The 20,610-nt window shown below is 44.4% G+C and overlaps 1 protein-coding gene across 1 annotated transcript in view; it reads right to left on the bottom strand.

Annotated features, from left to right (window-relative positions):
• Positions 1 to 3,329: 3,329 nt before the first annotated feature.
• NEDD9 (neural precursor cell expressed, developmentally down-regulated 9) overlaps positions 3,330 to 20,610 on the bottom strand; it is an 85,016-nt gene continuing 67,735 nt past the window's right edge. The window contains exons 6-7 of the mRNA XM_085606969.1: positions 18,124 to 18,213; positions 3,330 to 8,315 (exon numbers count right to left, since the gene is read on the bottom strand). Coding sequence (XP_085463095.1) covers positions 7,806 to 8,315; positions 18,124 to 18,213 — 600 coding nt within the window. The 3' untranslated portion in view covers positions 3,330 to 7,805. The remainder of the gene's footprint in view (positions 8,316 to 18,123; positions 18,214 to 20,610) is intronic.

Raw genomic sequence — 20,610 nt, 5'->3', positions numbered from 1 at the left:
GAAATAAGACTTGAAGAATTGAAGGGAAATATCTACAAAAGAATATAAGGATCACAATTTAAGAAAGATGAGGGAAAGAATAAAAGATTTGAAGACATTGAAATGGTAGAATGCTAAAGATAAATTGAAAAAAAAGTGGAGTTTTCCGCTTCTAGGTTGGAGGCGCGAACTGTATGATGTGTATGGGTGATTGTGAAATGGCTATGTAAATATATTTCGGCAAAGAATGAATTTGCGAAAAACAAGTAATGAAATCTAAATGAAATTTAATTGAAAATAAATACCGATTTCAAACAGGATTGAATATTTTGAAAGTATTTCTTCTTTGAAAACAATTAACTTGATGTAGACCTTCAAAGGTCCCAGCATACAGTGCGCGCCTCCAACCTAGAAGCGGAAAACTCCACTTTTTTTTCAATTTACTTGAGTCACAGACAGTGTTCTTAGACAAAGCAGCACACAATATAAAAGAAAAAATCAGATGATAACATTTGACACGAGTGCCAGATGGATGAATAAAAGAATGCTAAAGATGGCATCTGATTTAAATAGAATTTAGTGATGGCATAAAATGCCATCAGAGAGTGTAATGATGGAGCAAGTTCACATCTAAGGAAACTTACTTGTATGCAATCCTCTCGAATAACCTGTAATACCATAACCAATCTGTCCGCGAGTACTAATTTTACACCAATTTTCATATAACCATGTCCAGGGGAAGCTTGTCTATGTGCTGGCTTAATAAGTAACCAGAGTGTCCTAAAAATTGCCGCTAAAACGTGGGAAATCTTCTGCGCATGCGTCTACCACATCACGTGGTGTGACGTTCTTCTGTCGCTTGGGGGAAATCTTTGCAGCTGCTCAGTAACTTCTAATATGGCCGCTTCAAAAGCAACACACTAATGCGCATGATGAGCTGAAACTAACCTATGCACATACTACTAAGCTATTAATGCAAAATATTTATTAAGTAAATGGGGTTGGAGTAGAAGTAAGTGGTATACAGTTAATTCATTTAAATTTGTATTCTAACATGTTTCTCTCTGACTTTATTAATAGTTCACATTTGGGCCTTGGAGGGTGACGGATGTCCTCATCTTTTGTGGCAACCACGCATGCGCCCTACATCTCTGCTCTCAAGTCAATGAAGTCATTTGACGGACTGCCAAAACCCAAACCCAGCAAGGACATGAGAAAGTAAACTCCTGACCCTACGAAATGAAGACCCAGCAACATTGTAACTTAAGTTTATCGATCATAATATGAAATGCTTGTGGGAATAAAGCTTGTGGGTATTAAAATTAAAGGGCAGACAATTAGACAGTAGACTTTAGAAAAATATTGCACTTGGTATGGTGTGATGTCTTCTCCCCACTGCTTGGCCCAATCAAATTACGGGTGAACATGGAATTGAAACATTTGGGGGTGGAACATACACTTGAATTTAGTATAACAAAAGGTAGGTATAGATAGTTTGACACACTTGATGCGGAGATGCTGATGCTGTGCTGAGATGCTGTTCGATTTTGCTCCAACCTGACTGAAGAATCCTACACTAGGGAAAGTCGCGGAACAACCGAGGAGGCACATCCAGGGAAGGGTCCGGATGCACCTGAACCGGACAGAGTAGCATCAGAGAGGGGTGTAACGCTGGCGTTACACTAAAAGAGGTCACTTTTCCTGTCCCGAAACTCTGACACTCTGATGTCCGGGTCCGCTCCATACTTGCTATTCTGTTCTCTCTCTCCTCAGGTGCTGTCATTGCAAAGAGTTATTAAAACTCCCCCTGAGTCTGTGGTTCTTTAGAAATAAAAGTTAAATGCATTATTGTCTTTCCTCCCTATTCTAATCTACTACTAGATCTTATCAAACGTTCATTTACTCAGGAGACAGGAATAGTAAGACTACTGGTGTAAAGGTTTCCTAGGGTAAAATAAAATTGATGACCAGTGGATATTTGCTAGCTCATTGTGTGTGTGAATGTATATGGGCCCAAATGAGAGTTGTGTGTATGAATGTGTGGAGCTGGTAAACTCCGCTGCATCACCTGGCACTAGACAAAATCTGTCTCCAACAAGAACATTAAACAACACGTTCTCTTTCACTTACTAACGAGGTCACTGACAGTGTTGGAAAAATACCTCCTCCTGCTCAGCCTGGTCGCTGTAGCTCAGCTGCAGTCTGTGGAGTCACTATTGTGTTACATCTAATATGCAGCTGAGCTGTAGACCGAAGTCAGGGTGAAGAGGGCAGAAAAGGTTGGAGACACTTGGTCTAGACTAGAGAGTGTCGTCATGATTTTACTATCAGAATAGCTTTTGGTATGGACCTTCAAATCTAATTCCTGTAAGCTTTGTAACTGTGTCATCTCTGTACCTAGCACATGTCCCTCTTCCCTTCCTGTATGCCCTTTGTACTTTGATCAGTATCTGAAGCCGTACTGCAACGCCCTGCGGCATCCACAGGCCACTGCAACCATCCGGAGCAAGCCTGCAGACATTATGCTTCTGATTCTGATTTCTGACCCACACCTGTCCGGAAATAATTCTTTTGATGGAAGAAATCACCCGCCATCTTGGAATGGGTCTCGATAAGAACACAACTCACAGGGACCAGGGGTGGAGAACCTAAACACTGAGAGCAAAATCGCAATCTCTGCCAAGTGGTATCAGATTTTGAAACAGCATATTTTTTAAAGAATCATTTGCTATCATGAAGCGCATTGTTAAAAAAAAAATCTATTTAGCGAGATACAGTACCTGTTGTAAGATGGCGGCAGTATTAAAACAGAAAGTTGGTGTCAAGGGCGCCTTAGCTGAGTTAGTGTGTATGGTTTGTGGCGCTTTGGGAATGTGTACCTGTTTTGTAGTGCTGAACTTGTAGTTTCTGTTCTTTGGTGAGGTGCTGTGTGTTTTTTTTTTTTTTTTAAATAAACTGAAAGAAGGCAAGAATAGACTTTCCTTTCCGGGCTTCATTACTAGCTTTGAATTGCCGGGACTGATACAGGATAGAGAATCACCCAGGGCAGTGTCCAACTTGTCGGGACTGTCCCGGTAAAAACGGGACAGTTGGCAGCTATGGGATGACGTTTACATCTTCTCACTACTCATGTAACATAAGCAATATTTTGCCTGTATGGGTATGGATGGTAGAGAGCAAGGTAAAAACACATGCATACACCCCCCCCCCCCCCCCCCCCGATGTAAAGGCGGAATGATAATCAAAACACAGTAAGCTTTCCTGACACCTCATTACTTCTGGGTTCCCACTCTCTCTCCACTCTTCAATGCCTTTTGGCAGACAAGGAAGCAAGACAGTTCAAAATAAAATGTTAGAAACAGCTTTGTCGATTTATTGATTTAAAAATACTCTCTACAAGGCGACAGGCGTACAACTGGATTTCACTATACATTACACATTTCCCTTTGAAATATTGAAACATATCTACAATATAGAATTTCTAAACTTTAAAACAATCGTTGGCACCCTGAAAGAATTTTTAAAAAAGCCCAAAAAGCAGTTTGGACCTCGAGAAAAAAAACAACTCCTTTAAAAGGATCCAAAAGTTACGTTTTGAACATCTGTGAGAATAAAAAAGCACAATGTATGTTCTTAAACTTTTCATTTCAAGCTCAGGTTGGTTCGGAAAGAGACAATGATAAACAGAAGCTGGTCTTGAGCTGTGAGCATATGTCGTCTCACAGGAACGGTGTATACTGGACTTGGCCATTCCAAAAACAAGATCACGTTCAAGCTGTTACGGGAATCTAATAGTAGGTTTATGGTTTCTGCTAATCCATTCCTCCTAATCACCCTCAGAAAGTATGAGAACCTCATTCCAGACACCATCGGAGTTTAGCAATCCATTTTGTATTTTCTTTTGCGACAGTTACAACAAATAATTTTGCAAGGAAACAACAGTTATCATACTAAAGGTAACAACCCTATATGCACAAGACAGCAAAGCACATTGACGTCTCTCATATGTACGTACATACACATTAGATTTTGGTAAACATTACTAGGGCTTCGTAAATGCTGCAGTGAATTGCAAAATACAATCTCTCACAGCAGGCCAAGCCCTGGCACGTTATTGTGCCAGTGTCACAACACGTGCTTTGCTGTTTCCTAAGGTGGCTTGCACTGTTGCAGACTATCTGGTACTAGAAATACTATGCAATGAAAACACAAAAGAGAAAACAGGATACTGTGAACATGATGCCTCAGCATTTTGGAAAAAGGGCTTGAAAGAGAAGTAGCCCAATTTAACGGAGGAGTGTTCTCTTGAGGCATCGAAGTGTGTGAGATGCCAAAATGACCACGCTAGGGCGGAACACAAACTGAAAGAACCTTTATCGTATGCAAGAACTCGTAGGCCAAACATGCCAGTGTCTGCATCACCACCACCTTTGGTATTGAGAGCTTAAAGAATGCATAGTTTTTCCAAGCAAAGCTCTAGTTGAAGAAAAGCTCTTCCGCTGCCAGGAATATTGCACATCTTCAAGAAATAAAATGAAATAACCAACCAGGCTGAATTGGATATAGACTGTTTTTCTGTTTGGTTCACTTCTTTTTGTAGCTATAGTACAACAGTAATTACAACTGAAGGACCACACTCAGTCCTTGCACTGGCTTCATGATACAGTAATAACACCTTGGCTTTGGCTTACCAATGTAAATATTAACAGCACATCTCTGAAGTCAAACAATTTTGCTAAAAACACATAATCAATTGTCAAATGCATGTTATAAACATCACAAATTCTGACATTAAATTATCTTTACATCCTTTAAAATGTTGCCTGCCTAAACAGCTGGTGCTTCGCAAACCAAATTTTTGGTAGTGTTAACATGCAGATAATACACCGCGGCTGCCTCACTGGTCCAGCCAGTAAGTGTGTGGGATCGGTAATTCGATCAGCTCTAGCCTATTAGTTGAAAGTCCATTGCTTTCACTTGTACCTTGGTGGGCTATGAGGCACTGGCATGGAAGGCAAGGTAGTAGAACACTCTCCCAAAGTAGGCTTGGATGACTGATAGTCTTCAGCGCAGGATTAATCACATCGCTCTACGAGTAGGCTAATCCCACAGCCATATATTGGGTTGAGCCTAGGCACCGCACATGCACTATCTCGAAGACCTGCAGTAATCACTATATGGAGTGTAATCCCGGCTGCTGCTTGCCATTGGTTCACTCAAGTCTCGCAAATGAGAGGAGACCTATTGCATTGCAAATGCTTGTTTATACTTTGCTGCTCGCCAACGGTTTATACTTCCTCCATGCAGGCCACATACGTGAGGCCTAGCAAGAGGCCTGGAAAGCACCATATAAATACCAAAACAATACAAGACATGAAAACAGGAGACTACCATGTCTGAATTGCATTCTGTTAATTACTTACATAAGGGTGCAGGTTCTGGCCAAGGGAAGAGAGAAGAAAACAACAGGCCTTGTGTCATTAGCTATCTGGCATTTGCCACGTGTCAAAGAGGTACAAGGCATCAGATGCCAGAAAATAAACCTACACCACGGTACACCTCTCAGTCGTACAACAGAGTAGTAGGGCACTGGTTCCAGTTTTAAATACAAGCATATGAAATACAATTTATCATCACTTGAAGGAACACAAAATTGATCCTATAATTCCTTAATTCAACCTGCTATTTCATCACTCTTGAAACATGGTGGACTAAGATGGCGTTCCCAACACTACTGCAATATCTGATGCATCTGGGCGGGGGGGGGGGGGGGGACACGACAATGCCTACCTGCTCAGTGGAATTATAGATAATCGAGCATGTACTGTGCTATTGTCTGGGCTCTTGAAAGTATCAGGAGCAGTTGGTAAAAAAGAGAAGGCATGAGACAGCCATGACCTCAGGGTTCCGCCAAACTTCTTATTATATGGATTTAAGCTATATTTACAAGAAGCAGGGCCTAATTTGAGCCGAGTATTCTCGATGCTTCGCACCGCCACTTAATTGTCCACACCAGTACATATGACAGTCTATGACAAATATGACAAATTAGACACACGGTGCCTAATTTGAATATGCCACAACAGATATTTATTAATAATTATACATTCAAAAATTACTCATGCCTGCCGCCCAAAAGATTCTTGGGGCTTTGGGGGCCTGGTATAGTATGACTTGTCACACTTTTAGGAGTTGGATGGTTGATTGTTTTGTTTTGGCAGCACTGGCAGGGGTAATGGGTGGTGCCATCTCTAGTGGCCTCCTGTCCATTATTTTATTACAAATTAAGCATTGGCAAGAAGGTATTTCAGTTGAGCGTTTAATACAGAACTTTCTCAACTGCTAAATGGAGCAAGTAAATTGCATGATTTGAAAGTTAAGAATCCACCGCCTATTTGTCCTACTGGAATTTGATCGTAGCTTTAGCTGAAATATGTCAGGGAAACTGGTAGGCATAAATATTTCACAAGCACAGTAACTAGAACATTTCCCTTTAAAATACACAAAACACAAACATTGGCCTAAGCAAAAGAAATCTTCCAAAATCTATCAGCTTCAAATCAGGTATGTTTTAAAGCTGTATGGGGTTTGAGAGGTGCCAACCTAAGTGTCCTTCGTGAATATACATAGTCCCTCCCATATCGCCCTCACCAGGGCTGTTTACGTAACTAATGTAGTCCCCGGTGAGGTATAAAAGGGGTCTGGCTCTGCAGCTAGGGTTCTATCTACCTCCCTCTGCCTGGCGCCAAACTATTTTCAAGAAGCATTATAAAATTACCAGAGCCTAACAAATTTGAATGAAAAGTCTCAGCAAAGTCAAAAAGGTAGTGGTTGTCTTTATTTTTGCAATAAAGGATTAAGCTCCCATTAAACTAATTTGAGAGCACAACACCATAATGGCCCAGCTGTGTCTGCTGAAATTCCTAGTCGAAAATTACTCTGTAACTGTTGAACTTTACCCCCGCAAATCGTCATAATCCCACTGTGAACAGATTAGAGCCAACCAAGTATGTTTCCAAACACAATAACATTCTTAAACAACGAATAGACATATTAAATAAAAAACAGACAAATGGTAATCAATGCTGGTGAAGGCTGAACAGGGGCTGCAAAATTAAATCGCAACATGCTGCAGACATTTTCTTAACCCGTTACAATAATGGGTACTAATTTTCTGCAGGATTACAAAATCCTCAAGTGTAGGTTTGCTGCAGTTACTGTACAGTGAAGGATGCAAATTAATTTTGGGGCACTTGTGCCTCGGTGGTTTGTTCCATTCGTTTTTGTCTTAACAAAAAGGCAAATGGTGTTCGAGCAGGACAGACATCATGCACACAAACCGGAAATATGCATAAGAATGAGGTTTGTGAAAGCAGAACCCTTGCCCCTTAAAATCTACACATAGGACAAAAATCCTTGCAATCAGCAGATAATGAAAAGAGAATTATTTTCCCTTATGGTAAGGCATACTTGGCCGACAGTACATGATTATGTAAGCAGGAGCATGTATAAAACCGACATGCATTGCTTACTCCTGTTCAGGATGCATATGTTTTAAGGTGCTTATTATTTGTGGGTGCCGGTTGGAATGTTACTGTATTACAGAGGCTGTAGATATATATATATATTAAGGTAATATTTTCCCCAACCTATTTATTTCTTGGGCGTCTATATTATTTCGTAATTGATAAAAATGTAATAAAAATAATCCATATAGCATATATACAAAAATATATTATACAATTTACACACAATAAAAATATCGGCAGTATTTGTTTTTACAATGTTTCATTCAACCTAGCCCGCTTTGCTTGCTCAGGCGTGTTTCATAGAGATGCCATCTGTACCAGGGAGAGTTTGAACAACTGCGCGTGATTGGACAGTTCAGTCACTCGATCCACCATTTCCTGCGACGCCACTGTGCTGGGATAATGCAGGGCGGCCATTTTGGTAGCCGCCACAATAGTCTTGAGCAGTTCACAGAGTTGGTTGCTCGAGTTCATAACTCGGTTGCGAATGTCTTGGGTGACCACCTGCCTCGACAGAGTGTCCCCGATGAACACTAGTTTGTGGGCACTTAAAATGACAAACTTGCTGTGAGCAACGAAGATCCTAGGAGGCTGCGACGCGCGGACGCAGTTGAAAAAAGCGTCAATGGCGTTCAGGAGGCAGATGAAGTGAGTTTCACATTGGTTTGAGTAAAAGGAGAGCAGCTGCTTGTCTTGGGAGGCTAAAGCGCTGCTGTTCGCGGGGTGCAAGCTCTCCGGAGACTCCCATTTTGAGATATGTTCAACGGGTGTGATGATTTCCTTCTCCAGCTGCTGGATCTGGCTGACCTGAAAGGGAGACAAAACAATCTCTTGAGATTTCTTGACACCATGTGGGTTTAAGAAACACTTGCTGGCAGAGAGCCCTTCTTTTATCACTAGGTTCTCTGTTGCAGTGCTGTGTTCACTGATAAAAGGGCATTGTGCTCCGGATTCCTACACTCCACTCAGCCATTTCCAAGCACCGTCAGAAGCAGTTACATTCCACACGTTACAGCAATGCCTCAGATGGAGACAAAACAGCTTAGCAGATTCACAGAGTTTTCAGAAGCGGTTTTGGCGATAACTTTGTACTTATGCTAATTTTACACCGTGTGCAGCCTGTGAATTCATGCAAAGATCCTTCACTAATAAAAAAACCCTGCAATGTTGCAAGTGGTCTACGGTTACCCAGCAACCCGATGGCAGGGTTCTTGCTTATTGGTGGAGACAGCTGTCTAAGACAAACTCCAGAAATTATCAAACAATGGAAGCAAAACACACCGCAAGATGTTTTATTCCGAATGTGAAGAAGGAGTAGACACAAGCAAGGTGTCTGTTTCTATTTGATAAAGAAAATGTGGAAGTGCCTGGTGCTGGTCAAACCAGAAGCACAGAAAGCCATATGGTAATAGGAGAGAGTGACTCGGCACCTCAAATCTGGAAAAGACGGTGCTGTTCTAGAGTGATGCTGAAGAAAGGTGGACAGAAAAAATATCTATATTAATGTTATCCCAGAGTTTTATTTTATTGCATTAAGCAGCACACATAAAAGTTACAAAACGCCATTTAAAGATTGTTTGTTTGCAGGAAGGGAGACCTTCCTGCACATAAACATAAACATAAACATTCTTCCCCTCAACGCAGACTATGGTGCTAGGGTGCCTGCATTAGCTCTAGGCAGCTCAATTTAGTGCCAGCGCAGGGGGAAACGCAGGGATGCACTATACTGCTGTAAATAAGGTGCAGCTTGCGTTTCTGAAGTGGCGGATCGCAGCGTTAAGCCAAGGAGGGTAACGCCCCACTTCGCTGTAAAAGTGCTCCTCTATTTCTTCCCCTTTATAAAAGGTTGCTCTCGTCTGGAACTTTCTTCAATTTTGGGCACTGTGGAAGAAGATAATTTGCCTAAATGTTTCTGTTGTCACCAACAGGAAGTCGCCATCAGGCCTTGCCTCGGGTCCTTTTATCTGTTGCACTTGTAATAGTGAGGATCTAACTGCTCTTCTCTTCCTTTCTAGTACAAACAAGGACTGCGGGGATGGGGCAACCAAGATAGCGCAAAACAACTGCACAAGGGTCGAATGAAGGCGTGACTGTGAGGGCTCCAAACAGCCCCAGCAGGCATTTGGCAGTCACTTCTAAGGTGAACAATCTCCTTCTCACAACCTTGGAAAAATGGCCCTGAGAGGACACGGGAGAGGTGTTGCGAAGGATTTAATTTTTAAATTTTTAGAGGTGACTTCTCGTTGAAGTTGCGGACAGTGGTCTGATACTTTTTCGCTAAAGCTGAACCACTGGAGTAGCATACAGACATTTTAGATTCTTGAATACAAAAGATGTCAACGTTCAGGCTAATCTTCTGTGTTCTGCTTTGGGCTTTGATCTTTACAGGTGGTAAACGTTCTGCAGGCTACGCCAGTGAAATGCGTATATGTACGTGTGCAAAACCAAATGAGCAACTCTGTGTGAGCCCTCAAGGTGGCTAGACAGCATTCTTGCTAAAAACAAATCCACCAATGTTCTAATTTACTCTACTCTGGTAACTGCATTCTGACAAGTACCAAAATACCATGCACGACCAACAGAGAGTCGTCACATGCATTTAATGTTTAAGCTGTTGCCTTGGTAAAATACAGTCCAAGACACCAAGGGGCATATGTATCAAGCTCTGTTCCCGTTAGCAAACGGGCCGATTCTCAGAATCTGCCCGTTTGCGAACGGGAAAAGGCCTTTTGGGATGCATCATCCCAAACGGGCATCACAAATTAGAGAATCGCAAATTTGCGATTCTCTATTTTGCAATTGCATTTAAGGAATTGCAAATTGTGATTCCTTAAATGCGATGTAACAAGCACCCAAGTTGTGAGATTTCTCCTTAAGAAATCGCAAATTACCACCAACTTTAAGTTGGTGGTAATTTGCGATTTCTTTGAAAGATGCACTTTTTGGCATTTTTCAAAGTACTATGTGGCGCACATACATGCCCTTAGGGCAGGTATGTGTGCCACATGCGCGGACTTGCTCATTTCAGGGGTGCATCAGGGTGTCCTTATGACACCCTTGCACCCTTGAAATTATTCTCAATTTGCGATTCTCTAATTGCGAATCGCTAATTGAGAATGTCTTTCCATTCATTCCTATGGGCCTCCTGGCCCATAGGAATGAATGGGAAGGTATTCCTTAATTGTGATTCGGAATTTGCTAATCGCAATCAAGGAATGCCAAGGAATCACTAACAATTTGCGAATTTTTACTTACATCTCGTTTGCGATTCCCAAATAGCGATTCTCAAAAAATCGCTATTTGAGAATCGCAAATAGAGAATTTGATACATATGCCCCCTAGAACATATTTAAATCTACAAGTCATTCTGAAAATATGGCTATTTTTTTCCATGCAGGACACTCCATGTGAAACTGGTGGGTGGATGTTTTGTAATTAGGGTTCACTTATTCATTCGAGTTAGTCTCTGTGCTGGAAATCAAACACAAGTCGGTGCTTTTATGTGGAACTTGAATTACTTCTAGGAACGCTTATGTATTAAAAGGCTAGACTGTGCACTCATTGTTCGCAAGCTTACAAGTTCCCAGGTCAGACCTCTGTTCCATGAAAGACGACTGAGTGAGGAGACAACAGAGAAAGGGAGTGAAGCAGAAAGAGAGATTTGCAAGCGACCCGTTGCAATTCTTTTCTTTTGTCTTTTTAGCTTGTGGAAGATATGTGAATTAGCAGAACGAAAAGTTTCCTGCAACAAAGTTTTGGGGCTTGAAGATTCCATACATTTGCATATTTCTGCCTCTTTGTGACGTTTACCATGCTACCTCCCAGCTGACGTTCACCAGTCTTTCATGATACCCCATCTGTCAGCGCCATTTTAGGCAGTGCTGCAGCAAAAAGTGCAGTTCCATGGAAAAAACTGCTCTCTTTTGCCGTGTTAATTCTTGTAGAACAACATGCGTTGTATTGGGACGCAAGTAGTATTTCTGTTGGAGAGGCGTCCGAGATGGAAGTATTAGGAAATAAGGGGCATATTATCAAGAAACAGCGTTAAAATTATCCAATAGAAGCCCATGTTCTGGTGTCAACATGGGCTTCTATTGGAATTCTCTGCGGCATATTATCAAGCCCATTATCGCCGCTTTGGCGGCAGTTTTCTGCCGCTAAAGCCGCGATAATTTTAACGCCGTGCTTGATAATATGCCCCTAAGTTGTTCAATACTGTGTGTCAGTTCCTTTGAGTCCCGTTTAATAGTTTTGGCAAATGCATGTGTCACATTTTAAGTTGTTCCCTTACAAATGTGGGAGTAATGTTCTACATAAAGGTTATGGTCAACTTTTAGGTCGCGTGGAGGGTGTTCAAGGCTTGCCCTGTGATGCCTGCCCCATGTTCTTAGATAATATACAACCACTCTGTCTGGAGACATCCACAGTGTGGTGAGTCCTTACTTCCATTGTCGGAAAATTAAAAACAACTGCCAATATTATACACCTGATTAACAGTGAATAAGTACTAACCTATAACGTGGATCTGGGATCTGTGCATAGTTGTATATCTTTTCCTTTTGTATTTAAAGGAATTGGGCACCTACAACTAGCACTTGCAACGAGAAAAACCAACTTCCTTGATAGATGGCCCAACGCACACTTGGGCACTGGCTCAAAGGTACTTATTCTCCTGAAGCCACAGGAGCTTTCATTATTTATCTTTCAAGAAAGTCTCGAAAAGTGGATTGTTGGACAGTGACCCGTTATGCTTTTTCCTACTCACTGCTACAGCAGCATATGTCGGAATCATATCTGCTATAAAAATAAAATAGCCTGGCTATCATCAATTCTTGATTGGACAGTTCCCTTATGAAAAAATTATTTCTTATAGCCTATGACACGCAGTGTTTCCACTTCCGTGTACTGTCGTGCTGTACTTCCATTAATCTGTCAGATACATGGAGATGCCCACAATCTATGAGGTTGTTAGCTTCATAATGGTTTCTGTACAGACAAAAGATCAGAGCTTCTGTACAGACAAGAAGATTGGGGACACATGTACTAGGATTTGATTCCCAGAAAGAGGACACAAAATGTGCACTGACTTTTTGTGAATTGAATCAGATTCTGCAAACCTCGTTATTTATAAATGGGCTGGTTTGCAAAATACGGAATCACATGGGGGTTGGAGAATGACCTGCCTAATTAATATTCATTTTGGCAGGCCACAATTTAGAACCCCCTGTGATTGGCTGCAATCAAAGGGCTGGTGGACTGCAAGAAACAGCAGAGACCATAAATGTTCTGGGGGAGCAGGCAGTGGTGCCGTGGACCACTACCAACCCTCAGTAAGGCTGCCATCAAAAAAAGTAGACCACTTCCCGTATCAGTTACCCCCTCAACTTCGGAGTCGGTGACTGGTCAATAGTTTGAGACTGAAACAGGTTACCAAATCACAATTTGGAAAGAATGCCCCTTCGAAACTGCAATTTGGTAAGAGTCGCAAGACGCAATTTACGAGTCAGAAAAATGTATAACTGTTAAAGTTGATTTTGTACATTAGAAATTGCTCTTTTGCCAGCAGAAACCCTGTGATTTTGTGAATCGCAGGGTCTGCGACCACAAAAGGACTTAGTAGTATGGCCCTTTATTCTTTCCTTCATAGCGAATAGTTTGCAAGACATTTGCAACTTCTTTTGCAAAGGACATCTCCACTGGGTATATGAACCAAGTCAGTGGTGGGACGATAAAAGTTCATACAACCACAGATGTCTATATTTTCTGAATCTCAAAAGAAAAAGTTATGCAGTTCTAAAGGGACAAAGGGGAGTATGTCAGAGAAAAGGAGCCACTATAAGGGGAGTAGTTCCTTTTTAGGTCGAGGACTACCGGTCTGCCAAAGGCAGAACCGGAAGTTGGGAGATTTAATGATTTCTAGAGTGGCTATTTAGCCCGCCTCTCTTTTAGCTTCTCCTCCATTGGCTGGCTTCCTAAACGGAGGCCAGCCATTGGAGGAGAGAGCCGTCCCTCCAAATAGGCTCCGTCTTTTTCAGATTCGGGGGCGTGTTTTTTGCTGTTCTTTCCACTTTTTAGCCACGCCCTCTTTAGAACAGCAGGAACACGCCCCCGAATCCGAAAAAGTTTTGGAGCTTCCATCCGCCATTTTTCAGGTATCGTCTCGTCTGGCCGTGAGGATCTTCTTGCTGTTGTGCACGAGTAAGGTAAGCCATCTGCGCAGATCAGAGGCTGCTGTCCGCAATCCGATGCCATTCGCACACCGCCGCCGACAAAATCTCAATTGCTGGTGTGCTACACGAGGTCAGTGATCCCCATGCAGTTTTATTACATCGGACCACCTTTCCAGCGATAGTCCGCTTTATAGTGATGCCGCGATTTACCCCGCCTGAACATCTCTAGGGACGCTGCACCTGGACAACGCATGGCTCTCGGTCCTGGGGGTTGTGAAAATGTAGGTTTAAATTCACTTGTTGAATACTCCCTGCCTGCTGTGCCACACGCGACCCTGGGTTTACTAATGAAGCTTACAACGTTATGTATGTGACACACTTTCAAACTCAGGATAAGCTCTGACATTGACCGTCGGACTGCCGACCAGGTTCCCTTCATTGTATAGTGGTGAGCAGAGGCGCAACTAGAGCCAAATTTCGGGGGGGGCTGACCAAAAATTTCGGGGGGGGGCTGAACTTTAAGAAATAGGCAGAGTGGAGCTGCAGGGGCTCTTAGAAGGGGTGAAACAACAGCAAGGCCTCATTAACATGCAAATGGTCTTTTAAAGACCTGTGAAGTGCTCGGGCGCAGCTGCTTTTTTGCCCGGGAAGGTGTCTCATCCCGGGCTGCCACACACGACGGGGGGGGCTGAAGCCCTGTGAGTCCAATGGGTGTTGCGCGCCTGGTGGTGAGCATCAGGCTACTTGGATACAACCTCCCTGGGGTCTGGTGCACGCTATGCCTACCGTCTAGGCGGCACTGTCGGGAATGCATGAAACCCGATAGAAATAAACAGTCACAAAGCACTTCTGAAATACATTGCAGGGCTGGTGCCATCGACGTTTCCCTGCATTTGGCTTGGGATCGCCGGGGCTGCTGGACCCCCCACTCCCCTGCTTCTCATAGCATCGCTATTGCTAGCTGCAGTCTTTAGCCCGGCCGCCAACATCCAAATCTTGGCTTCGTTGATGCAGTCAGGCTGGGTGGCAACGCACGCACAGGCTAGTCCAGCAGGTAACCCGATACATCCCGTCCTCCACAGATCCGGAGGCAGCAGGGGCGTTCAGCCACAGAACACCCATTACAGGTCCAACGCATGTCCAAGAGAGCTAAATCTATGGCCCATGTTCAGGTAGATACAAAATTAAATAAATGAGTCGTGTTTAGTTTATATTATTTACCACTGCATCTCGTTTAAATATGTCTTCAGCCTGAACCAACACTGGGCACTCCTGACTTAAAAAATGAGGGGAGACTGCAACCGGTTGTATTTTTTTCTTTATTTTTAAAATTTATTTACCATCCGCGAAAATCTAAAGTGTTTAACCAGCACCACACAAGCGTTCCTTGCACATAAATAACTCTAGTCACCCTAGCAGCTCTGTGGAAAACCTTTAGATATAATTTGCAACAACTGCTGTTGTCATTTCGAAAATAAAAAAAGGTTAAGGGTGGTGCACAATGCTCGCTGCATTTTGGCACTGTAGACCTTGTTTTCAGACAGTGCTTTTCTGGTATCAAGCATCCTTAATAATGTGCCTGCTGCGCCACTTGTTTTAGTGGAAGCAACCCAAGACTACATTTCCCAGAATGCATCCCTCTGACCGGTCCAACAGAGAACTGACTGCACAGAGGCCCCTTTCCCTACCCTGGCTCCACAAATACCCTACCATGGCTCCACAGATGCCCCTTTCCCTACCCTGACTCCACAGAGGGCCCTTTCCTGGTTAACAGATGCCCCTTTCCATACCCTGCCTCCACAGATGCCCCTTAGCTCCACAAATCCCCCTTTCCCTACCCTGGCTCTACAGATGCCCCTTTCCCTACCCTGGGCCCCCAGAGCCCCCGTTCCTGGTTCCACTGATGCCCCTTTCCATACCCTGACTCCACAGATGCCCCTTAGCTCCACAAATGCCCCTTTCCCTACCCTGGCTCCACAGATGCCCCTTTTCCTACCCTGTCTTCACAGATAGCACTTTTTCCCTGTCCTGGCTCCACAGATGCTTCTTCGTTCCTGCATGGACCGCTTTGCCTGTCCCTCACTCTCTCACTACCTCACTCTCTATCTCACTACCTCACTCTCTATCTACCTCACTCACTCTCTATCTACCTCACTCTCTCTCACTACCCCACTCTCTATCTACCTCACTCACTCTCTATCTACCTCACTCTCTCTCACTACCCCACTCTCTATCTACCTCACTCTCTCTCACTACCTCACTCTCTCTCTCTATCTCACTACCTCACTCTCTCTCTGCTAATGCAATAGGTATCACATATGCAAAAAAAAAGCTAATGACAATGCCATTTATTTAGGGATACAAAAATGATAAAAAAATAATGAGCAATACCAATAGCTCTACCTATAATATTGCCGAGACCATTGCATTGTAAATGCTTGTTAGAAATGGGGCCCTCACACACCCTTGCGGGTGTCATGCTTCATCATCGGGCTTGCTCTTCGTTGGGCCGGCACTGCAGTGCCTGACGGGCACCCTCAAGGGGGGACAATGATCCCTGGTGACTTATAAGGTCAACATGTTTCATGCCGTCAATTAGTCAAGATGTGATCTTGGGCAATTCTTTGTGACCGTAATATTTATAACTAATCTACACAGTGTCTGGGACCAAGGATGCAACAAGTAGTGTCCAAACACTAAGGGGCATATTATCAAGAAACGGCGTTAAAATTATCGCCGCTTTGGCTGCAGAAAACTGCCGCTAAAGCGGCGATAATGGGCTTGATAATGTGCCCTTGAGAATTCCCATAGAAGCCCACATTCTGGTGTCAACACGGGCTTCTATTGGAATTCTCTAAGGCATATTATCAAATCAATTATCGCTGCTTTAGCGGCAGTTTTCTGAGTACCCTATAAGTGTACCTGCAGAATGTAAAATCACTGACCCAGTGAGGGTAATGTCATCACCCCCTTGAGAGAAACCCCGAGATAAATGCAATTTTTTTTAGCGTGGTCATACATTGGAGAACTTCATCAACGACCTACCCCTTCTCATGTGCCTCGAGGTACATGGTGAAAATTTACGGTCCGGAAGAATTGCCCTAGATCGCATCTTGACTGATTTACGGCATGAAACATGATCTCCTCGCAAAAATGTTGCCATGCATTTAAATCCACTGTAAAATTCATACTCTCCACAGCTCTTGTTAAGTGGCCCATAAATGTCAGTACCCGTAGGCACTTCTCGGCATGAGGGCCACTGACTTCAAGACCCTGCCTACTACTCACACGGTGAGATTGTTTTTCAAGTTGGCAGATAGGTAAAGCATGGTGGAGCACTGGTCGGCGTCACAGGGGCGGTGTAATAACAGAGGCAATTATGCACTCGATTCAACTTTAAAACACATACAAGGCAGTTCTCCAAATAGCCACGAGATGGCGGAAGCACGTAATTTACAGCAATCTATACCGAAACCCGTCTCGTTTCATTTATATTACTTGGTGCGCATTGGTGCAGAGCAGCTTTGGACGGCAAAGTGGCTCCAGGGTTGCCCACGGAGAAAAAGAGGTGGGATAATTTAAATGTATATTACACTGTAACCAGATGACATCTTGCGCAGTGCTCTGATGCCACCGATGGCACAGAATGCGAGGTTACGACAGCGCCTGCCACTATATAAGTGCATTAAATCCTTGGCTTCGCTGCACAGCACACCCGTCTAATATGTGCCACCTGTAACTACAACGCTGTGGAAAACTATGTAAAGGAGACACACTGCTGTAGAAATATAGACATTGCCAAAGAAAAGCAAATACAGCATCTGAGTGCAAGAGGTGATGTGAAGTGGAGGCGATAAAAGAAAATACATGCAGGAGAGTGCAAATACAGTGCAGGAGAGGACTGGGAGAGAGGGTGAGCTATGAATCTGGAAGGACTTCAGAAAGATAAACGCCGAGAAATATTTTTAAGTGACTAATGCAGAGAACGAGATTTCGGAGTAAATTAATGTACGGGGAAGAATGTGAGCTGTTACTCAGTCAACTGATACTGAATACAAATCAGTGCTCATCAACATTGGAAAAGCTGATAGGGCTGCATTGTTTTAGGCGTATTTGCTTGTTGTTGTTGTGTAAAGTATCTAAAGGCACTAACAAAAAACAGAAACAGAGGAGTAGGATTCTAATTCACATGTTTTAGGCTAGGTCCATAATTACAGAGGCCACACTTTTGTAATAGGATGCCAAGTTAAGCTTCTATGGCCGCACTCCTTGTTAAGTCTTTCCTCACCCCTTTTTTTTTACCTTAATAGCAATGCTGCTGCGCCTGTGATGTGACCCGTGCTGCCAGCCATGCACACACATCCAAGGCACACAACTCAATCAAGACTGCGGAGTGCTCTCAGACCGGCACTAGGCCCTTGTGTGACTGTTGTGAATATGCCTACCTGGTGCTGCTCCAGCAGGGCCTTGTTCTGCTTGACAAGATTTTCCTTTTCTAAGAGCTCTCTCTGTTGTCTTTCGAATTCTTCTTTACCCTGTGGGCAGAACACCAAAGAGGCAAATCAGCAAAGCGTTATCAGACAGTCCATGGCTTCAGTGTGCACACCTGACACGAAATGATGGCAATGGAGGAGTCAAATAGGTTTGGAGGTTGAATGCACTACTTCACACACTCCTCAGAGGCAGCTGCTCACTAAACTGAAGAAAGTGAAATCATATGTGACTGACTGCTCCACCACCGGAGTCTCTGTCAGATTGCCTCACAAACAAACATCCAAACACACACACAAACACACACACCCATACTTCTTCCCAAAGGCTTTACATTGAATGGGCTATACATGAAGCTCTTTTTGGAATATGCCACTCAAAGCAATGCACTTATTTGTGTTTTTTGTGCTCCACGTGATAAACCGCCTGGCCTCTTGTGCACTTTAGATCCTCGGGGTCCAAGTCCTCTTGATTTTGTAACAGAAGGCCGCTTAAAGCGTCAGGATTTTAAAGGCTGGAGTGATTTTTTTTACCTTGCACCTCCTTGTGCAAGTGTGAATCATGTCATGGTTTTCCGGGCAGGGTCTTTCGGGGACCGGGAGGCTCATTTTAAATAACCCCACACCGGATGACTGTCACTTATGGCAGTGAGTTGCACTGAGTTTGGAGTCCCTTCCATATGACCCAAGTGGGTGCGTTTTTGTGATTTTGAAGTGCCGGGCTTGCGACTGTCACATTCGGGCCTGGGAGGTTTGGTCATTTAAGTAGGTTAGATGTCTGCCTATTTCCTTTTGTTTACACAGCTCCCTGTACTCGAGTCTGACCTGTCCTCTCTCATTCAGGCTTCTCTGTCAGTCTCCCTGACCCTCTGGCTCAACCCCTGGGTATACTTATCTGTGTTTCCATGTCTCCGAGACTCCTAGTCTTGACTACCTGTCCCTGAGGCTAGGTGCTCCCCGGCTCCACGTCTGGAGCTTCGATACCCTGAGTGCGCCTGTATTTGGCTCCACGCCTGGAGCTTCGATGCCCTGAGTGCGCCTGTATTCGGCTCCATGTCTGGAGCTTCGATGCCCTGAGTGCGCCCGTATTCGGCTCCACGTCTGGAGCTTCAATGCCCTGAGTGCGCCTATATTCGGCTCCATGTCTGGAGCTTTAATGCCCTGAGTGCGCCTTTATTCGGCTCCACGTCTGGAGCTTCAATGCCCTGAGTGCGCCTGTATTCGGCTCCATGTCTGGACCTTCAATGCCCTGAGTGCGCCTGTATTCGGCTCCATGTCTGGAGCTTTAATGCCCAGAGTGCGCCTGTATTCGGCTCCACGTCTGGAGCTTCAATGCCCTGAGTGCGCCTGTATTCGGCTCCATGTTTGGAGCTTCAATGCCCTGAGTGCGCCCGTATTCGGCTCCACGTCTGCAGCTTCAATGCCCTGAGTGCGCCTGTATTCAGCTCCACGTCTGGAGCTTCAATGCCCTGAGTGCGCCTGTATTCGGCTCCATGTCTGGAGCTTTAATGCCCTGAGTGCGCCTGTATTCGTCTCCATGTCTGGAGCATCAATGCCCTGAGTGTGCCTGTATTCGGCTCCATGTCTGGAGCTTCAATACCCTGAGTGCGCCTGTATTCGGCTCCACGTCTGGAGCTTCGATTCCCTGAGTGCGCCTGTATTCGGCTCCACGTCTGGAGCTTCAATGCCCCGAGTGCGCCCGTATTCGGCTCCACGTCTGGAGCTTCAATGCCCTGAGTGCGCCTGTATTCGGCTCCATGTCTGGAGCTTTAATGCCCTGAGTGCGCCTGTATTCGGCTCCATGTCTGGAGCTTCAATGCCCTGAGTGCGCCTGTATTCGGCTCCACGTCTGGAGCTTCAATGCCCTGAGTGCGCCTGTATTCGGCTCCATGTCTGGACCTTCAATGCCCTGAGTGCGCCTGTATTCGGCTCCATGTCTGGAGCTTCAATGCCCTGAGTGCGCCTGTATTCGGCTCCACGTCTGGAGCTTTAATGCCCTGAGTGCGCCTGTATTCGGCTACTTGTCTAGACCTTCAATGCCCCGAGTGCGCCTGTATTCGGTTCCATGTCTGGAGCTTCAATGCCCTGAGTGCGCCTGTATTCGGCTCCATGTCTGGAGCTTCAATGCCCTGAGTGCGCCTGTATTCGGCTCCACGTCTGGAGCTTCAATGCCCTGAGTGCGCCTATATTCGGCTCCATGCCCATACACAATCCTGGGCCTGGATCTTTCATTACCCCTGGCCTACCTGTTTCTCAGTCTCCATGGGCCTCTACCTCTTGTGGTTTAATTTGGCTGGTACTGGGTTATAGGATGACCGTACACGGGTGCATGTGTGGAAACCTTGGCATGCAATTCTCCATATAGGTTTTCGGGACTAAACATGGGCATAAAGCGTTTACTGGCACATGGTGGAGCTCCACGGGCAGAGGCTGTGAGACTAG

This window comes from Triturus cristatus, chromosome 5_2 (assembly GCF_964204655.1).
Source record: "Triturus cristatus chromosome 5_2, aTriCri1.1, whole genome shotgun sequence".
Taxonomy (NCBI): domain Eukaryota; kingdom Metazoa; phylum Chordata; class Amphibia; order Caudata; family Salamandridae; genus Triturus; species Triturus cristatus.
The sequence above is the reverse complement of the archived record's forward strand: the minus strand, read 5'-3'. Positions and strand labels throughout refer to the sequence as shown.